Genomic DNA, 17,438 nt, shown 5'->3' on the forward strand with positions numbered 1-17,438 from the left:
CAAGACCATAAAGTTAGGCAACTTATTTCTTTCCTTCAGCGGTAAATTCCATAGGATACAGGGCAATAGTTTAACCACTAGTAAAACATGATAAGTACATTATACAGAGCAACTCCTTGTTAGATGATGGGAAGGACTTTTCAGTTTTTACTAGGGCTGTCAAGCGATTAAAAAAACTAATTGTGATTAACTGCTCTGTTAAACAACAGAATACCATTATTTTAAATATTTTGAGATTTTACTACATTTTAAAATATATTAATTTAAATTACAACACAGAATACAAAGTCCACAGTGCTCACTATATTTTTGATTACAAATATCTGCACTGTAAAAAAATTTTCAATTCACCTCATACAAGTACGTCATGCAATTTCTATCATGAAAGTTGAACTTACAAATGTAGAATTATGTACAAAAAACCTGCATTCAAAAAATAAAACAAAGTCCACTCAGTCCTACTTCTTGGTCAGCCAATCACTCAGACATACCAGGTTGGTTACAGGAGATAATGCTGCCTGCTTCTTGTTTACCATGTCACCTGAAAGTGAGAACAGGCATTTGCATGGCACCGTTGTAGTTGATGTTGCAAGATACTTACGTGCGAGATGTGTTAAAGATTCATGTCCCTTCATGCTTCAACCACCATTCCAGTATACTTGCGTCCATGCTGATGAAGGGTTCTGCTTGATAATGATCCAAAGCAGTGCGGACTGATGCATGTTCATTTTCATCATCTGAGTCAGATGCCACCAGCAGAAAGTTGATTTTCTTTTTTGGTGGTTTGGGTTCTATAGTTTCCACACCAGAGTGTTGCTCTTTTAAGACTTCTGAAAGCATGCTCCACACCTCATCCCTCAGATTTTGGAAGGCACTTCAGATTCTTAAACCTTGGGTCAAGTGCTGTAGCTATTTTTAGAAATCTCATCAGCACCTCCTCTGAGTTTTGTCAAATCTGCTGTGAAAGTGTTCTTAAAACAAACACATGCTGGGTCATCATCCAAGACTGCTATAATATGAAATATATGCAGAATGCAGGTGAAACAGAGCAGAGACATACAATTCTACCCCAAGGAGTAAAATCACAAAATTTAATTGATGCTTTTTTTTTTTTTCTTCAAATTAGCATCAGCATGGAAGCACGTCCTCTGGAATAGTGGCTGAAGCGTGAAAGGACATACGAATGTTTAGCATATCTGGTATGTAAATAGCTTGCAGCGCCGGTTACAAAAAGTGCCATGCAAACGCCTGTTCTCACTTTCAGGCAACATTGCAAATAAGAAGCAGGCAGCAGTATCTCTTATCAATGTAAACAAACTTATTTGTCTTAGCAATTGGCTGAATGAGAAGTAGGACTGAGTGGACTCGTAGGCTGTAAAGTTTTACACTGTTTTGTTTTTGAGTGCAGTTATGTAACAAAAAAATCTGCATTTGTAAGTTACACTTTCACAATAAAGCGATTGCATTTCAGTACTTGTATGAGGTGAATTGAAAAATACTATTTCTTTTATCATTTTTACAGTGCATATACTTGTAATCAAAAACAATATAAAGTGAGCACTGTGAACTTTGTATTCTGTATTGTAATTGAAATCAATATTGAAAATGTAGAAAAACATCCAAAAATATTTAATAAATTTAAATCAGTATTCTATTGTTTAACAGTGCAATTAATCACGATTAATTTGAGTTAATCATGTGAGTTAACTCTGATTAATAGTTCAATCAAATCATCTGTTAACTATCTTCCTTGTGGTCAGAAGTTCTAGTCTTTACTATTCCTTATCCAGTGAGGTTAAGTACTGCTTTCCTTAGCATTTTCTTTTAGTGTTTTAAGCTACATTTAAGTCACAGGCAATTAAAAAAATATTATGGTTGCAATAAGATGAGTGTGTGCAAGCCATGCAAATGTGCCCCCATTATGCATTACAAACATAAGAAAACTTCTGCTCTTTCAGTAGCAAAATTCTCATCTCTAACACAACATGAGAGAAGTCCAATTTCTGCCCTCCCAATACACAAATAATTCCTACGGTCTTTGATATAAGAATTATCTGGGCATAGAACCATACGGTAAAATTGCCCTCTCAGATCTGAACTAGTATTTAGAGGTGGTAATCTCACTTCAACCTTAGCAACTAGACCTGCTATTGGTAAATATCTGCTATCAGCAGTAGTGCTTTCATGTTACAAAATATCAGGAAAGGTACTGAAAGGGGGACTCCCCTCTACTGACATTCATGTATTATTAGTGTTGATTAGTTCAGGACCAAAAGTACAGAAGTGAGAATCAATTTTATCACAAGTCTGAGCTGATATTTTAAATACAGCCCCAGCTTTTGGAAACAAGTTATATGGAAGAATTTCAGCTTTGATTTTTAAAAATGTAATTTTTAGCCCTCATGGATTAAGAGAAAAAGCTTGAAAACATGAACCTTAAAGGCAAGCAAACCTCAGATTTTTTTTTTAAATCAGCATTGTTAGACCAATCTTTTGGGTCCAACCCATGATTTTTAAACATTTGGTGATAGCAATAAGAAGAATATGCCCAGTATGGACTGAAAAATGGCTAATAAGATGTGCATCTGCTGGCCTAAAGATAGAGAAAGCTGAGAGTTCACAATATATCAGAGGACTGTAGAAGACTGGGAGCTCATGAACATAGTTTTAAATGTTTTCTTCTTCCACTCCTAAACTGGTGACGCAGAAAGTGACCTACTTAAGCAGGGGTGGGGAACCTACAGCCCGCAGGCTGGATTTGGCCCACTGCTTAATTTCATCCGGTCCACAGCTAGTCTCCGCACCACAGGACAGAAGCACTGAGGCTCAGTCCACCCCTCTGCAGGGCTGGAGCCGCAAGTGCTGGCTTGCCAGGCTGTTAGAAGTCCTGCCGGCTCCGTGCATCTCCCGGAAGTAGCCAGCATGTCCACGCAGCCCTGACAGGCCCTGCACCGAGGGGAAGCTCCACATGCTGCCCCTGCCGCCACAGCTTCCATTGGCCAGGAACTGTGGCCAATGGGAGCTTCACGGGCAGCGCCTGTGGGTTGGGGCACCTCTGCCTAGGAGCTGGATATGGCAGCCACTTCTGGGAGCAGCACAGAGCCATGGCAGGCAGGGAACCTGCCTTAGCCCCACTGCGCTGCCAACTGGGGGCTGCCTGAGGTAAGCGCCACCCAGACAGAGCTCGCACCTCTAACCCCCTGCCCCAGGTCAGAATCCCCTCCTGTAATCTAACCTCCTAGACCCTGCATGCCCATCCCAACCACCTGCCCCCTCCCAAATCCAAACTCCCTCCTGGAACCTATATCCCAAATATCCTCCTGAACCCCCAACCCCCTGCCCCAGCCCCAAGACCCCTCCTGCACTCCAAACCCTTCATCCTCAGTCCCACCTCCAGAGCTTGCACCACCACTCCCAGGGCTGTGTGTGGCCCATGATTGATTTTTTTCTGTGGGTCAATGGCCCCTGATACAAAAAAGGTTCCCCACCTCTGTACTAAAGAAAAGAGGCCTCACTGTACACACAAGAGTCATACTGATTCAACTAACTAGGTTTAGAAACGGGGTAGTTAAAATTCTGTGCAAATCTGACTGTGTGGACACTTCTGAATAGATTTTTAATTCGATATTATTCAAGAACATCCACACCAGGAGGGGTTACACTAATTTGACTACACCAGTCTCTAAACACATTTAAATTGGTACAACTTGTGTTCAGATAAGGCCCAATGTTCAGACGTTGCAGAGAGAGAACAGTAGAGGCAGATGCCTGTAGCTGCACAGGACCCCGATGAAGGAAATGGAACTCCACACTGATTTCCAGCCACATATTCTCTTTGTAGGATTAGGTCCTTAGCAGTCTAGATGACCTCTTAAAGTCGCAGATTTTGAAATAAAATGCTATAAAGCATAAAATGCAGCTTAGTGTTAAAACAGCTTTTACGCTATTATCTACTATACTCATCACTATTTTTGTTGTGTTTTTCAGGAATGGGTTCCAGACTCCTTGCAACTGTTACACCCTGCAGGGCCAGTTTGTTGGCTTACTAATCCCTCATTAAGGGCCACTAAACTCAAGACATCTTCCTCCTCTCCATCTCCCTTTTCTAAATAGGTCCCCTCTGTCATTATCCTAAAAGGTGACCCACAAGAAGAGGAAAAGTATTTGAGTTTTTGACCCTTTTCTTTTTCTTTACATAACACATAAATGAGACCTGAAAGGTTTATTCTGAAGACGATTTGTGGAAGGAGAGGGGATGGTACATAGGATAAAGATCTTCTCTACTGCAGAGGACACCAGTGTTTGGAAAATAAGGACCATCACAAGATTAGAGTATGAAAGCTAAAGCAGTTGAGGAGGCAAAGATTTTTCAAACCAGATTTTAAATCTATGGTTTGTATTTGCATTCTTCAGCAAAGGCTCAGACAACTATCAATTTTAACTACAATGTTTAAGGAAGATTTAAGCTTTTTTTTTTTTTTAAAAAAAAAAAACCCTAAAAAAGTCAAGAACTAGTCAGGGCTAATCCATGATCTATTTGTTTTCATTCTTGGTTTTGTGGCCAAAGAGAAAAGCGTTCTTTTCTACTTAGTTTTCCGTTAGGCTTGTATTTTCACTTCAGTAATGGAATGAAGTCATGTGCTATGGGTGCTCCTTTGAAACATTACTTTATTTCTGAACCAAGTTTCTTCAAAATACATAAAAGGCAGCAAGTCTGATGTTTTTAGCAGCATAAGCTGTTTGATTTAGCATGTATACCCACTGAAAAATTTCAGAATGGAATTTTAAACCAGTCTTTTTAAATAGTTGTGTTGTAAGTAATAATACCCAATTTTGTGCTTATCCTCTTAAAATAATTAATTTGTAACCCAACATTGCTTGTAGAATAAGAGACTCCTCTTGAAAAAGTCTATTGAGACAGGAGTAGGAGAAGCCGTTTATGGAAACTACCACTCTTTCCAGTCACCCTCTCCTTGATCATCTTTTATTTCAGTGTTGTTTGCTCACTAAAGTAATCAGTCTGTCTTAGTATTTAAGTTTTTTGGATTCAGTAGAAAGATCAAGGAAGACGACATTTGACAGAGAATGTCATACACATCTTTTAAAGTGTTCTGTGCCAGTATAGTACAAAAGAAAGGTCAACAAATTTATAATGCTTGGACTTTAATGTAGATTTTAAAGGTTATATTGCCCTCTGTGACCATATTGTCCCTCCCCCAAAGTTCTATGGCACTGCTGTGGAGGAAATCAGTCTTCTGTGTACCTCTGAGCCAGGAAACAGCCAGCACTACTTTCACCTTTGTCTGCCTATCCTCCCCTTTCCTATAGGAGGATCCCAGTTCAATTTCCTCTGAAAGTGCCAGCCTCCAACTGCCCCAGGTAGCAAATATTAAGTTCAGACTGGCTTAAAACTTTAGCTTGCTGGCAGTTTGGGCTGGGAGAGGGGAAGAAGAGAACTGAAATACACATACCTAGACAGATAACATGGTAAGTAACATGGCTAGACTGGCACTAAAGTTACAGAATATGGAAATGCTTCTCAGTCATACAGCATACTATGAACTTGTCTTTGCCAGATGGGACTCATCTGTGTCTCTAAAATAAATGACACTATCAGACTGCTATGAGATACCTGCCTCTATACAAGACAGTCATTTCTATGATGCAACATCCGCTTGTTAACACTGAACATTTGATCTCAGATACTAGTTTCTGCTAAATGTTTCTTCTCCCATTACAAGCAAATATGGGCATTAGGTCACATTCACACAAATCTCCGCTCTTTCCCGCACACCCCCGATCTCCTCTCTCACAACATGCAGTACAATTAAAGTTATTTTTCAGTGTTTACAAAGCAGATTTAGAACACCAAATCACCAATGTTTAGACAGTGGATAAAAATTTAATTTGGACAGGCTGGACTTTGTCACAGACCTTTTGTGCCTTTCATAGCAAGGTGGGAGAAACATGCTGAAAGTAAATACAGCAGCTCAATAGCCTTAGAAAGTTCAGTTTTTTAAAAAGAGTATATTATGTAGCTTCAGGATTGTCCCATATGTTTGCTACGTCTAATTTACTATGTTTCAAGGGCAATTTTTCTAACAAGAAAGCTATCAGTTTTAATACAGTAACTCATGCCTTCTTAAATACCATTTTAGTACACAGTAGTATCTACCTACTTAAATGATAAATGTAAGTAAGAGTTCCTGTACTGGCACCATTCTAGAAACAGATCTAGGAGTCAATCTGAAATCTATGCCAAGCTAATTACATACATTTGGGGAATCTCAGCTAAATAATACTTCAAAGAATGAGGGTCAAGGAATTTGTCATTTTCCAGCTGAGGCATATTTCCCCTTTGCTATATAAATATAATGAAAGCTCTTGACAGTTAAAGGAGTCAAAGCAACACGATCCATGAATTTTAGCTACCATTCTATAGAAGGGTGCAAGAGACAACTATAAAAGAAACACTGTTACAAGCTATAATACCTTTACTAGGGCTCTGAATTAAACAGAATTTTTTTTTTTTTTTTGCTTTCAAATGTCAGTCAGTCACAGGCAGAATACTGTCATCAGTGCAAGTTAGTGAGGTTTTACTTTATTGAATAAGTGGCAGGTAGGCAGGATTTGGTCCCCTAAACTCTTTTTATTCTCCCTAAAGCATTTCTTTAAAAGAGATTGCACAGTTAATGACAATGTTATTTTCTTACATAAAGAAATGAGAGGGTGAGAGATGGGAATATGGCAATGCAAAGTGTTGCCTATAATACAGCCTCCTTTACAGGAGAATTTGTGGTTCTAGGGTGGCTAGCCCAGGGTCCCAATCCTCTATTACCCTACCCTCATGTAATTATTTATGTCCCGGCAGAGTGAGTAAAAAACACCAACAAGTCAGAATGGTCATTGTCACAGTTCACTGAGCGAGGATACAGATGTCGTTGCCCGGATCCAGCAAGGGCACCCACTTTCAGGCTTCTGGACTCCTAGCCATTGCTCTAAGGTGGAGACCCACCTTTCTCTCTCTCCTGACCATGGTATTTCCATGCTGAATAGTTCCCTGCCTTCACTGTGTTATTCCCAGCAAAAGAGAGCCTGCCTAAACAGACCACCTTCACTACTCTTCTCAGAGATGAAACAAGGTTATTGCTAGTTAGAAGTTACTACACAGTACTTTCTAAGCAAGCATATTTTATTAAGGGAAAAGCACTACAGAGAAAACATTAAAATACAATAAAGGAGCCTACACACATGCCAATAAGATTAGCAGAGATCATACCCCCATCCATCTACACAAGGGCTCTGGTTGGTGTCAGTCCTTCCAATGCTTCCCTAAGGACTCAGGGTCCTGTCCATTTACTGGATCAGAATGAATCCCCTGGGCCTGTTTAAAACCAGGCTATTTATCCAAAAATCCTTTTTGTCTGTTGGTCCCTGGAGAATCCAGATTAGGTCTTTAAACTGTCCTCCTGCAACAGGTGATCACCAGAGGAAAGGTCTCCCCTCTGAGCAAAAAGTTTCATAGTCTTAAATTGTAGGTGTGGGGTTTCAGTCCCCTCTTGCCCAGTACTTCCTAGCAATTCCACTTCACATATATTGTCCCAAAAAATCAATTGTCTGCACTATATTGGTCAATGTAATCTTTTGAGGTTCACACTATCTCCCAGAGATTAAATTAATCCTTCTTCCTCCTAGCGAAGTTCCATACAAGCCCACAATAGTACACAAACATATGCATTTTCAATACAATGGACCCAAAGCTATTGAACGTCATTCAGTAAGGTTTAACCCTTAATTCCACAGGGTTTGCCCAAGATAAGTGTAAAACAGTGTCCTACAATAATTTCCACTGTTGTAACTTCAAGGTGCACAAAAAGGGAGACCTCTCTGTCTGGAAATTCTAGAATTAGAAGATAAAAATCCCAACAAATCGAGCTGGTCAAACATCACTTTTTTAGGGGGATGGGGGGCATAAAGACTCATTCCTGTTCTTCAGCCAGCTATATTAGTAAGGCCAACTTGGCTCTTCAGCCCAAGATAAATAAATGGGCACTGTTTCAGTTTAATGGGACAGTGTCTGGGATAGAAACTCAAAACAGAATCCTCTCTGGCCTATATGGATATTAGAACATGCCATGCCAGTTTATAAACAAGAATGCAGGTTTTCACTGTGTCCTTGGCCAAAACATCCTACCCCATTCCACTAACATGCAACAAAACCATGTGATTGTACAGCTGCTGCCCTCTATCCCAGAGGTGGCTGAATTTCAGTGGAGCTTTATGTAAATAGCTCAAGCATTTGGGAACCTTTGGCTGCAAAGTGTTAGATTACATGCATAAACAGATATGACTATGATATCTATGTGATAATTTTAATTGATCCTGCATCAACAGTCTCACGTGCATACTGTCATGAAGCCCTTTCCCTAGGGCTTCCAATGTTGTTGACTTCTGAGCAGCTTCAAACAATTGTCCTTTAAAGAAAAACCTACTTCCCAGAGAAACATTTCTCCTCCTCTCCCAAACATAACTTTCCTGCAACCCCTCCCACACTACATTTGTACCAACCTAACACTTTGAACAACAAACATTCAGTCTGAGATAAGTGACAGGTTTAAGGTCCAATGTCTCAAATTTTCACAGCAAAAAAACAAAAACACATAATGCTTATCTGCTTCAGGGTTGATGTAAGACCCAATATCATGTGAAGTACATTGAGATCCTGGGACAAAAGCACTAAATAAGAGTACTAATTACACACACATGCAAATGTGTAAAGGTCATCAAGTAATTTTAGTCTCAAAATCTGACCTACTTTTAAAATAATCAGGTTTTTTGTTGTGTAGTATGTACAAATGGAAGCATTGAGCTTTTCTCTTTACTAAAAAGTAGCACTCCCCCCCCCTTTTTTTTTTCTTCCGAAGTTTCTAAGACAATAAGACAAGACGTTAAACCACCATTTCCCAAATGCGGCCATGGCAGTTTCCTGGGCAGTGTCAGGGGAAGCATCAGCCCCTCCCTTTCTTCCCCGTTACTTCTGCACGCACCATCTCTCTGGAAACAGGTGGGACACACAATGTGTAAGGAGCAAGCTGAGGAGGTAAGGGGGGGGTGAGGAGAAAACCAGTGAGGACAGGTACAGGTACAAATATACTTCTTATATTACTCGTGAGTACTTTTAAACATTACATTGTTTTGATAGCTAAACCAATCTTGGGCAGGATAGTAAAAAATCCATCTTATGAGTGGGAAATTAAGTGCAATAAACATTGTTGTGAACAGCTTGTGAGCGTCAACATATATAAAAGAGTTTTGTTAGTTTTGGACTCAAGTCCAGTTACACCAAGTTGATCCCAAGAATTGAAGGAGATAAAAAATTCTTTTATGAAACATGAAGGCATAAGTCCATTGTCCTCCACAGTTAACGGTATATAATGAGGAATAGAGCTGGGTGGGGTTTGGGATGGAGGTATGGAAGGGGAAAAGTTTATCAAGTCTATTTTCTCAGGTGTTTAAAAATGAATTCCTCTGACCATACTCACCCCTTTTTAGGGGTTGCCTTCCAGGAAAGGCAGAGACACTAAATTTTAGTGGCATAAATGTATAGAAAGCCAATCTGAGAAATTTATAGAAGCTAAATATGAAATCTAATTTCTGGTATTCACAAAACTTGTTTGCACTTGACTAAATCAGGAAACATACCCTGAGACTTATCTGACCAGTCATTGCCACACACGGTTTGGGAGCAGGGGGGGAAGCATCCAGAGGTAATGGCCCCACATAAAACAGGAACCAAGACCAAATAAGTCTGAGAAAGTTGCCATCAGCACACAGACATTCCACCAGTGGAAGGCAAGATTAGGTTTGTTAAGTCAGTCATTCATTACACAGGACTTTCTTTTTCTGATCAGAGTTGAGCATTTACTAAAAAATCCAAAATATATGCTGGGGGGGAAAAAAGTAGGAGTCACTAAAAAACCTCAATACAGCAAACAAGAGTGACTGATGTTTGTATACAGAGCATCGGTTGTAGATCCTGAAAGAACCATTCTGCATCTGTACAAAAAAATTATCACGTTAAGAAAAGTCGAATACCTCTTTTGCCAGTGCGTTCATATCAATCTCATAGTGCCCTTCACTGGCTTCCTCTCACCTTCCAATTCAAGCTTCTCATGTTCCAGGCCCATTTCCTGCCAACAACTACACTCCCTCCCTATTGCGACCTACATGCTTTCTTCTGCTGCCCCTTACATTTGTGGCTTCCCCTCCCTCTATTTATTGAGAAGAGCTTCACCAAACTACACTTCTGCAAACCCTTCCCTGGCAACTTCTGATGAACTTTGAGTTTAGACTTTCTTCTAGTATTTTGTTTTGTTTTTAAGATAAAAAAATCTCAGGCAGAGTCTAGGTAAATCCCATCAGAGCAGGATGGTATCTCCTTATACTTGCTCAAATAATTTAGGATGTATAATCTAGGGAACCATTGTCTAGAGGAACTTGTACAGTATTTGGTTTGCTAGCAATTGATTGATAATTGCTTCCATCCTAAATGGCTTCCATCCCAGCCTCCAAACACACATGAATTGGGGACTTAAGGTTGTGCACTAACTAGCTTATTTAAAAGTGTGTCTACCTTCAGAACAGTTACACTTTGTACATATTGCATGCTTATTGAAAAATCCACAATTTTAGTTTAATTGAGTTGGTATTATTTTGGAGCTGTCATATAGTACTGTTGATAGCAGTTTTGAATTCATCTTATAGCAATTTCTGTAAGATAAAATGTGCATCACAAGATTCAACGGAAATTCCCTCAAATGTAGCTGAAAGTGTTGGAATAGTGGGAAGGGAACAAGAGCTATTAAAAAATACAAGCCACTAGAGCAGTAGTATTGCCAGTGTCCTGATTTTAAGCAATGAATCTCTTTGTATAAAATGACAAGTGGAACAAAAAAAGGTAATGCTCTCTAGACTGGATGTTCTCAAACAGTGGTCTGCAAGCTCCATTCAGGTGGTTCCCAGATAGTTCCCTCTGAAGTGCGCACCTGGGCAGTCGCACACAAGAGAATGAAGGGCCACCCACCTAATTAGTGGAGCTTCACAGGCATGCCTTCACTAATTAGGTGCCTGGGCCCTGGAGAAAATGCACATGTACAGTGAGGTGGTGGCCTTGTGGGGAATATGTAGTAGGTGGGAGAGGGCAGTGGGGTGAGAAGCGGGGGTGGGGGGAATTTGGGACGTGCAGGGCTGCGGCGGACAGAGAAAGAGGCAACTTTCCCCAGCTCCAAGGCTGTGGTTGCCAAGGAGAGACCCGACCCTCCTTCCCAGCCCCAGCTCGGGGGCTGCTGTGGAGGGGGAGAGAGGGCACATCCATCGCCTTAGAAAGGTAAGACAACTGATATTAAAATCTGAGTTGTGTGCTTTTATTTGTAGAACCAAAAAATGTTAATTAAGGGGGGGGGTTTATATAGTGCTTTTGCCCAAAGTGCTTTATGATAGTGAGCTAACAGTACAAACAACATTGGAAAGATCATTAAGTGCTCCACTAAGACACTCAGCAAAAAAAATTGAGAACCATTGCTCTAAACTATGTAAATTTGTTTCATTGGTTGTGTTTAAGAACTTTTTTTTAAAAAAAAGTGTTTAAATTACTGAATTAGAGCTTTTTAATCAATTTAAAAAGTGACATGAAAAATAAGAGCAAACTGTCATCTCAAAGCCTCCCATCAATGATGGTATGAAATACGAATAGATACACCATATTTGTTCATACCAGATTATCACATCACTGTAAAGGAGTCAACACTTTATCTACTTTAAACAGTAAGCAACATACTAAGTTAGATTCTGTCTAACTTCCCTTTAGGAGTCACTAAATCTTCTGGCCAGAGGGCATTAAGCCTTTTCTGATCTCTCACAATGCAGTTCCAGCTCTGAAGTAACAGCTTTAATTTCTATCCCACAATGCCCTATAAACTGATAAAGATCCTATTTAATGATAGTAAAGAACAAGGGGCAGGGCTGGGAAGAGTCCAAACTAATCATCCCTAATTTAAAATTGGGAGACAGAGTAATGTGTTCTAATAAGGTAATCCCAGTATGATTTTTCTATCCTTTTCCAGTAAACATACGAGTTAGGTCTACTGAACAGCAGATTAAGTACTGATTATAAAGACTGGGTTTATGCTATATCAGTAGGTGCTGCCACAGATTCATGCCTGTAAATCCTAGCCAGTAGGTCACATGGCTCAGAAACCAATCAAAGGAGGTGCTGGCTGCCCTTCCCCAGCTGCTCTCACTTGCACCTGCCAACATTTTGGCTCTTCACCATTCGCTTAGTAGCCAGCAAAAGGAGAGGAACAACATCAACCTCTGTCAGGTATTGCTCCAGTGTCATGCTCAGTTCAGGTAGAATTAAGAACATGGTTGTAAGCAGCTTTTGTTGATTAGATGAAAGAACTTTTCTTCAGCCTACAGTACCTTTCAGCATAAATTAATCAGAGCCCATAAATTCAGGTTATTCCAACTGGATGATTTCATAAAGTTTGTTTTCTAATGTCACTTTGGTAATCTATGAGGGTTATAGGATAGTCTCTGCAGTATGTTACACTTTCTACTGACACTATGATATTTCCAAATTAACTGTAAAAATGTCAATACCAAGATGCAAACTGGAGAAACAGCTGGAGGAGGGAGGAAGACAAATGGATACACTTAATAAAACTCTCAATGGATGTGTGTAATTTGTGTGTGCATGCGCATTCCTGTTAAGCAGATTACAAACTGGGTAAACTGTTTATAATGCAATATGTTCATAATACAACATGTTTTTTTCTAGGGAGCAAAGGCAAAGTTTATAAGAGATCTTCATATGGACACTACTACCTCATTAATAGAAAGACAGACATTCTTGCATAAAGAAATGAGAGAGATTGTACTATTTTTACTGAACACTGAATTGTCACTCTATTTTAAAACATTCTGTAGTCCATATACATGTTAACCTTAGACTGTAGTACAATTGTCATTGGCAACATAATTAAACAAATTCTTCATTATGATGGGTGGAACATCAATTGCTAGTCACTGGAAGATAAATTTGTTTACCCTTTTTCCAAAGCAGAGCTATAAGTTTAAAAAAAAAAAAAAAGGCAACTCCAAAGCCACAGAGCTCAGACTTGCTACAGCTGCACTGCATTTTAAAATAAATTGATGACAGGCCTCTATGGAAGATATACAATGGAAGTAATGCACTAACTTTGTCCTTTATGGTTAGCGACTCTAAGGTTTCCTCTGACAGCGGACCATAGCACACAGCAAAAGCCTGATCTTAAGTTCATTGAACTCCATGAGCTTTTTGATCAGGCCTCTAGTCTTTTGAGTAATTGTTATATTTGGTATGTCCCCAACAGGTTTTTCCAAGATATTTGTAGCAATGTTAGCAACAGCATTAAAAAAAGTGGACCAAGCTTGCACAGAAAAAAATTGAGCTATTTCTGCCTATCTTTTAATAAAATCCTATATAGTGCTTCCTGTGAGGTGTTACAGAACACATATAATTTGTTTCTGTCTAGTCAACGCTGAGATGAAAAGCCACAGGACTCTTCCTGTTATAGACACACAGTACCTATCCTAGAAGATAACAAAGTTGCAACAATCTTGTTTTAACTGATAACTCTAAAAGTTACATATGGGAGCATAATAAAATACCTCCCTTTTAAGTTACTCAAGGGTTAGTATTTTTCTACCAACGTATGAAGATTTTAAAACATAATACAAAATGCATTTGATTTAAAAAACTTCTTATGCTCTCTTTCTAGTCTAAAAATCAAGTTATAGTTGTCCTGACACAACTGAGGTCTGATTTTCAGGTCCTGAGCATCTGCAGTTCCCACAAATTTAAATGCTCAGCACCTTTGAAAAAGCAAGGCCCTTGGCATGCTTGTCCTAGAAGTGACCTATTCATGAAGTGACTTACTAGTTTCAATATGCATGCTTAAAATTCACTGAATATTTTCACAGAGAATACAATATAATTTTTAATCAAGCTGTTGACCTCTGCCTCCCATCTCCAATCAAAGTCCATTACTAATTCCCTTTTCAAATATAAATTCTGCTGGAACCAGCACGTTCTTTGGCACATGCGCGCACACAAACTCGTTTCTCCTTTTTTGGAATGATTACTTTTCAATAGCAAATGAATCTTTAAAAAACCCAAAACATTTAAGTCACTACAAAGTAGACCTAGCCTCAGACACTTGTCAGTCCACAGGCTATAAATTAGCTCTTTTATGAAGGGACACACACACACACACACACACACCCATCTACCTTTAAGGCAACCTTGCAAAATTACAAAGATTTACCAACTCAAGTGCAAAGTCTGCTCACTCATGTTAACCATAAATGAACAAAATGAATTATATTTTTGCCCACCAAAACAGTTACTTGCCCTTGGGGAGTAGAGTTTTGTGTAGTTGGATTAAGGTACAGTAATATTTTAAATACTAGTTTTAAAAGTTTTAAATTAAAAAAAGTCTAAAATCAATATAAGTTTAAATTAAGAACTGGAGGATAGGACTTCAGATTCATGATTCTGTTATTACAAATTGTGTCTCTCACTTGAGCACATCCTGTCTCCCTCCCTACCCCCCATCAAACATTTGATTTTTACATTGGATGGTTATATGCATGGGCCATCCCTAGCGGGCCTGGGACAACATCCCCCCCTTTACCCCAGGCCCCACTCCATGCTTTCCCCTAAGCCCCTGCCCCACCAATTCCTGCTCTGCTCTGCCTTCTTCTGGCTTCTGTCCCCTCCTCCAAATGACACCAGGAGCCAAAGCAGGGTGGGGCTGGGGTCCCTCCTGCTGGTGAGTGCCAGCCCAGGCCCAAACCCTGCTGCCAGCACCAGGCTCCCCATTAACTCCCCAGGCCAGCCTGGCCCCCCACACCCTAACCCCACCCCCCTGGGCCAGCCTAGCGGCCCCCACGACACACACACAGTTATATGACTTCATCATGCTGCTATGCCCTCTCAAAAAGATTTGAAATGGGCACGGATCTCTCAAATTATGAGGTCTTAATTTCTATAATCCTTCTCAACACAGAAGGAAATAGAGAAACAAAGCAGGCAAGGTAATATATTTTCTGGAACCAACTTCTGTCAGTAAGACACCCAAGTTTCTGAGCAACAGAGCTCTTCTTCAGGTCTACGAAATATACTCAGGTGTTACAGCTAAATATAAGGTGGAACAGATTGTTCAGCATAAATAGTTAATACATATTTCAAGGGACCATTCAAAATGAAGGGGCCCATTAACACCCCTCCAGTCATAGGGGGAAAGGAGGGAAGGGGAAGCCAGCTGGGGGAAAAAAAAGGAGGGAGGAGTTATAAACCAGTGTCTCTGTCCAGTCCATTCTTTTTAGTGTCTTATGGTTATAATTTAAGATCCCAGGCTCATCTTTTGAAGGGGGTGGTGCAGACTTCCTTTGAGGATGAGGACCCAGACCAGATAGATTAATCACTTTGTGAAAAGTGTTAAAGGAAACAGTCACCTAAAAAACGGTAAGTTACTAATCTAAAGTAAAACATAAAATGTACATTGAATACCACAAGATACAAGACATGAAATACAACACTCACCGGTTTGGGCATTTTCAGTTCTTGCAGTGGTTCTGTTGTTCCAGAAACAAATGCTCATGCAGAGGCTTGAACGTGTTTGTTCTTTTTCCAAGAGATCTGATAATAAGCAGAAAAAGAAAAGTTCTAGTTTACTGAGAAGGGGACAAAATAAAGAACTTTAAAACCTCTACTGGGATTCTTAAGTAATTAGGGGGAGTAGGAAGGATGATTCATACATGACCAACAATTACCAAGGCACTCCACTGGTTTAAAAAAAAAACAACAAACCACTCACAAGTGACCTCGCCCAGTGGGAAAAAAACCCAGCAGCAACCAGAGAAGGTCATTAAGCCAGACACACCCATAAGACTAAATATAATTTCAACACCTTTCCTGACTCCTGTGCAGCAAAAGCTTAATAACTTGGGAAAGAAGGAGGAGGAGGCAGAACCTGGAAACTATTATCAGCCCTAGGTTTGCAACACAGCCCGCCCGGGCTGCTGCCAGCAAGCAGGTCGGAAGCAGTCAATACAATTAAGATCCTTGCAAAACAGGTGCTGAAGAGTCCTGCCGGGGGGGGGGGAAGGGGGGGAAACAGGGCAGCACCTGGCTCCCTTTGCCCTTAAACCACCACCAGGGAAAGAGGGGAGCCCAACAGCTCTTGAGGTCAAGCCGAAGGCGGACTCTAGCCTACAGTCCGCAGACGCTCGCCTGCCTGGCTCCCCCCTCTGCCGCGCGGCGCTGCGGGCAGCACCTGGCCCCGGGAGCCCCAGCCCTAGAGAAGCGGGAAGGCGGCGGCAGGAGGGAGCTCCCGGCGCGCTAAGCCTCGCAACACCTGTTGGCAGCGCCGCCCCGTCCTCCCGCGGCCGGACACAAGCGCGGGGAGTGGGAAGCCAAGTGGGGGCTCAGGCTCAGGCTCGGGCTGCGGGGGGGACAGGACTCACCCGGCTGTTCTCTGCGGCGGCTGGGCGCACTGGCAGGCGGCGGTCGGGAGCGCTCGGGTCCCTGTGCGCGCCTCTGGCCCCGCCCCGCCGCTCCCACTGCAATATGGCCGAGCGGGGGCCCGCCCCCTGCCGGGGCCGTGCTCCAGCCTCTCTCCCGCTCTCTCCAGCTGCCTGTGCGCGACCCAGTAGGGGCTGAGAAATTACCGCGGGCGTTTTAGTGTGCAGCGGTGGAGGAGCATTAGCTCCGGGTTCAGGGAGAGACTCAAACAACCTCTAGTAAGGAATAACACAGGTACCTGGGGATCTTAGCCAGACTTGGGTTTGTTTGGTTTTAGCGCTGTTGGGGTTTGGACAAAAATTCTTTTCCCCACTAGACCCTTCCCACCCTCAGGAGCGGCACCAGGGTTTCTGATGCCCTAGGCGGACGGCCATTTCGCCACCCCCCGCGGGTCCGGTGGACCTACCGCAGTGATGCTGGCGGACGGTCCGCTGCTGGAAAGGCTCTGGTGGAGCTGCCGCAGTGATGCCGGCGGGCAGTCCGCTGGTCTAAAGGCTCCTGCGGACCTACTGCAGTCATGCCTGCGGCAGGTCCGCCGGAGCCTTTAGACCAGCGCACCGTCCGCCGAAATGACTGTGGCAGCTCTACCGGAGCCTTTCCAGCAGCGGACCGTCCGCCGGCATCACTGTGGTAGGTCCACCAGAGCTGCGTGCCACCCCCCCAGCAAAATAGCGCCCCCACCCCAATTCTGGCACCCTAGGCCATTGCCTAGGTCGCCTAAATGGTAGCGCCGGCCCTGCCCACCTCTCATTGTATTCCCCACGAATAATTTGAGGAAGCACTTTCATTGCAACTAGCACTTTGGCATATG

The 17,438-nt window shown here is 41.7% G+C and overlaps 1 protein-coding gene across 3 annotated transcripts in view; it reads right to left on the reverse strand.

Annotated features, from left to right (window-relative positions):
- The window catches only part of EZR (ezrin), a 56,567-nt gene extending 39,501 nt beyond the window's left edge, over positions 1-17,066 (reverse strand). The window contains exons 1-2 of one of the 3 annotated variants that reach the window (XM_030556671.1): positions 17,034-17,066; positions 15,647-15,742 (exon numbers count right to left, since the gene is read on the reverse strand). In XM_030556671.1, the coding sequence (XP_030412531.1) occupies positions 15,647-15,658 (12 nt within the window). In that variant the 5' untranslated portion in view covers positions 15,659-15,742; positions 17,034-17,066. Of the gene's footprint in view, positions 1-15,646; positions 15,743-16,460; positions 16,482-16,569; positions 16,641-17,033 lie in introns of those variants that run through there. The other 2 variants (XM_030556670.1, XM_030556672.1) reach the window with 2 other exon arrangements.
- Between the last annotated feature and the right edge of the window lie 372 nt (positions 17,067-17,438).

Source organism: Gopherus evgoodei, chromosome 3, assembly GCF_007399415.2.
Source record: "Gopherus evgoodei ecotype Sinaloan lineage chromosome 3, rGopEvg1_v1.p, whole genome shotgun sequence".
Classification (NCBI taxonomy): domain Eukaryota; kingdom Metazoa; phylum Chordata; order Testudines; family Testudinidae; genus Gopherus; species Gopherus evgoodei.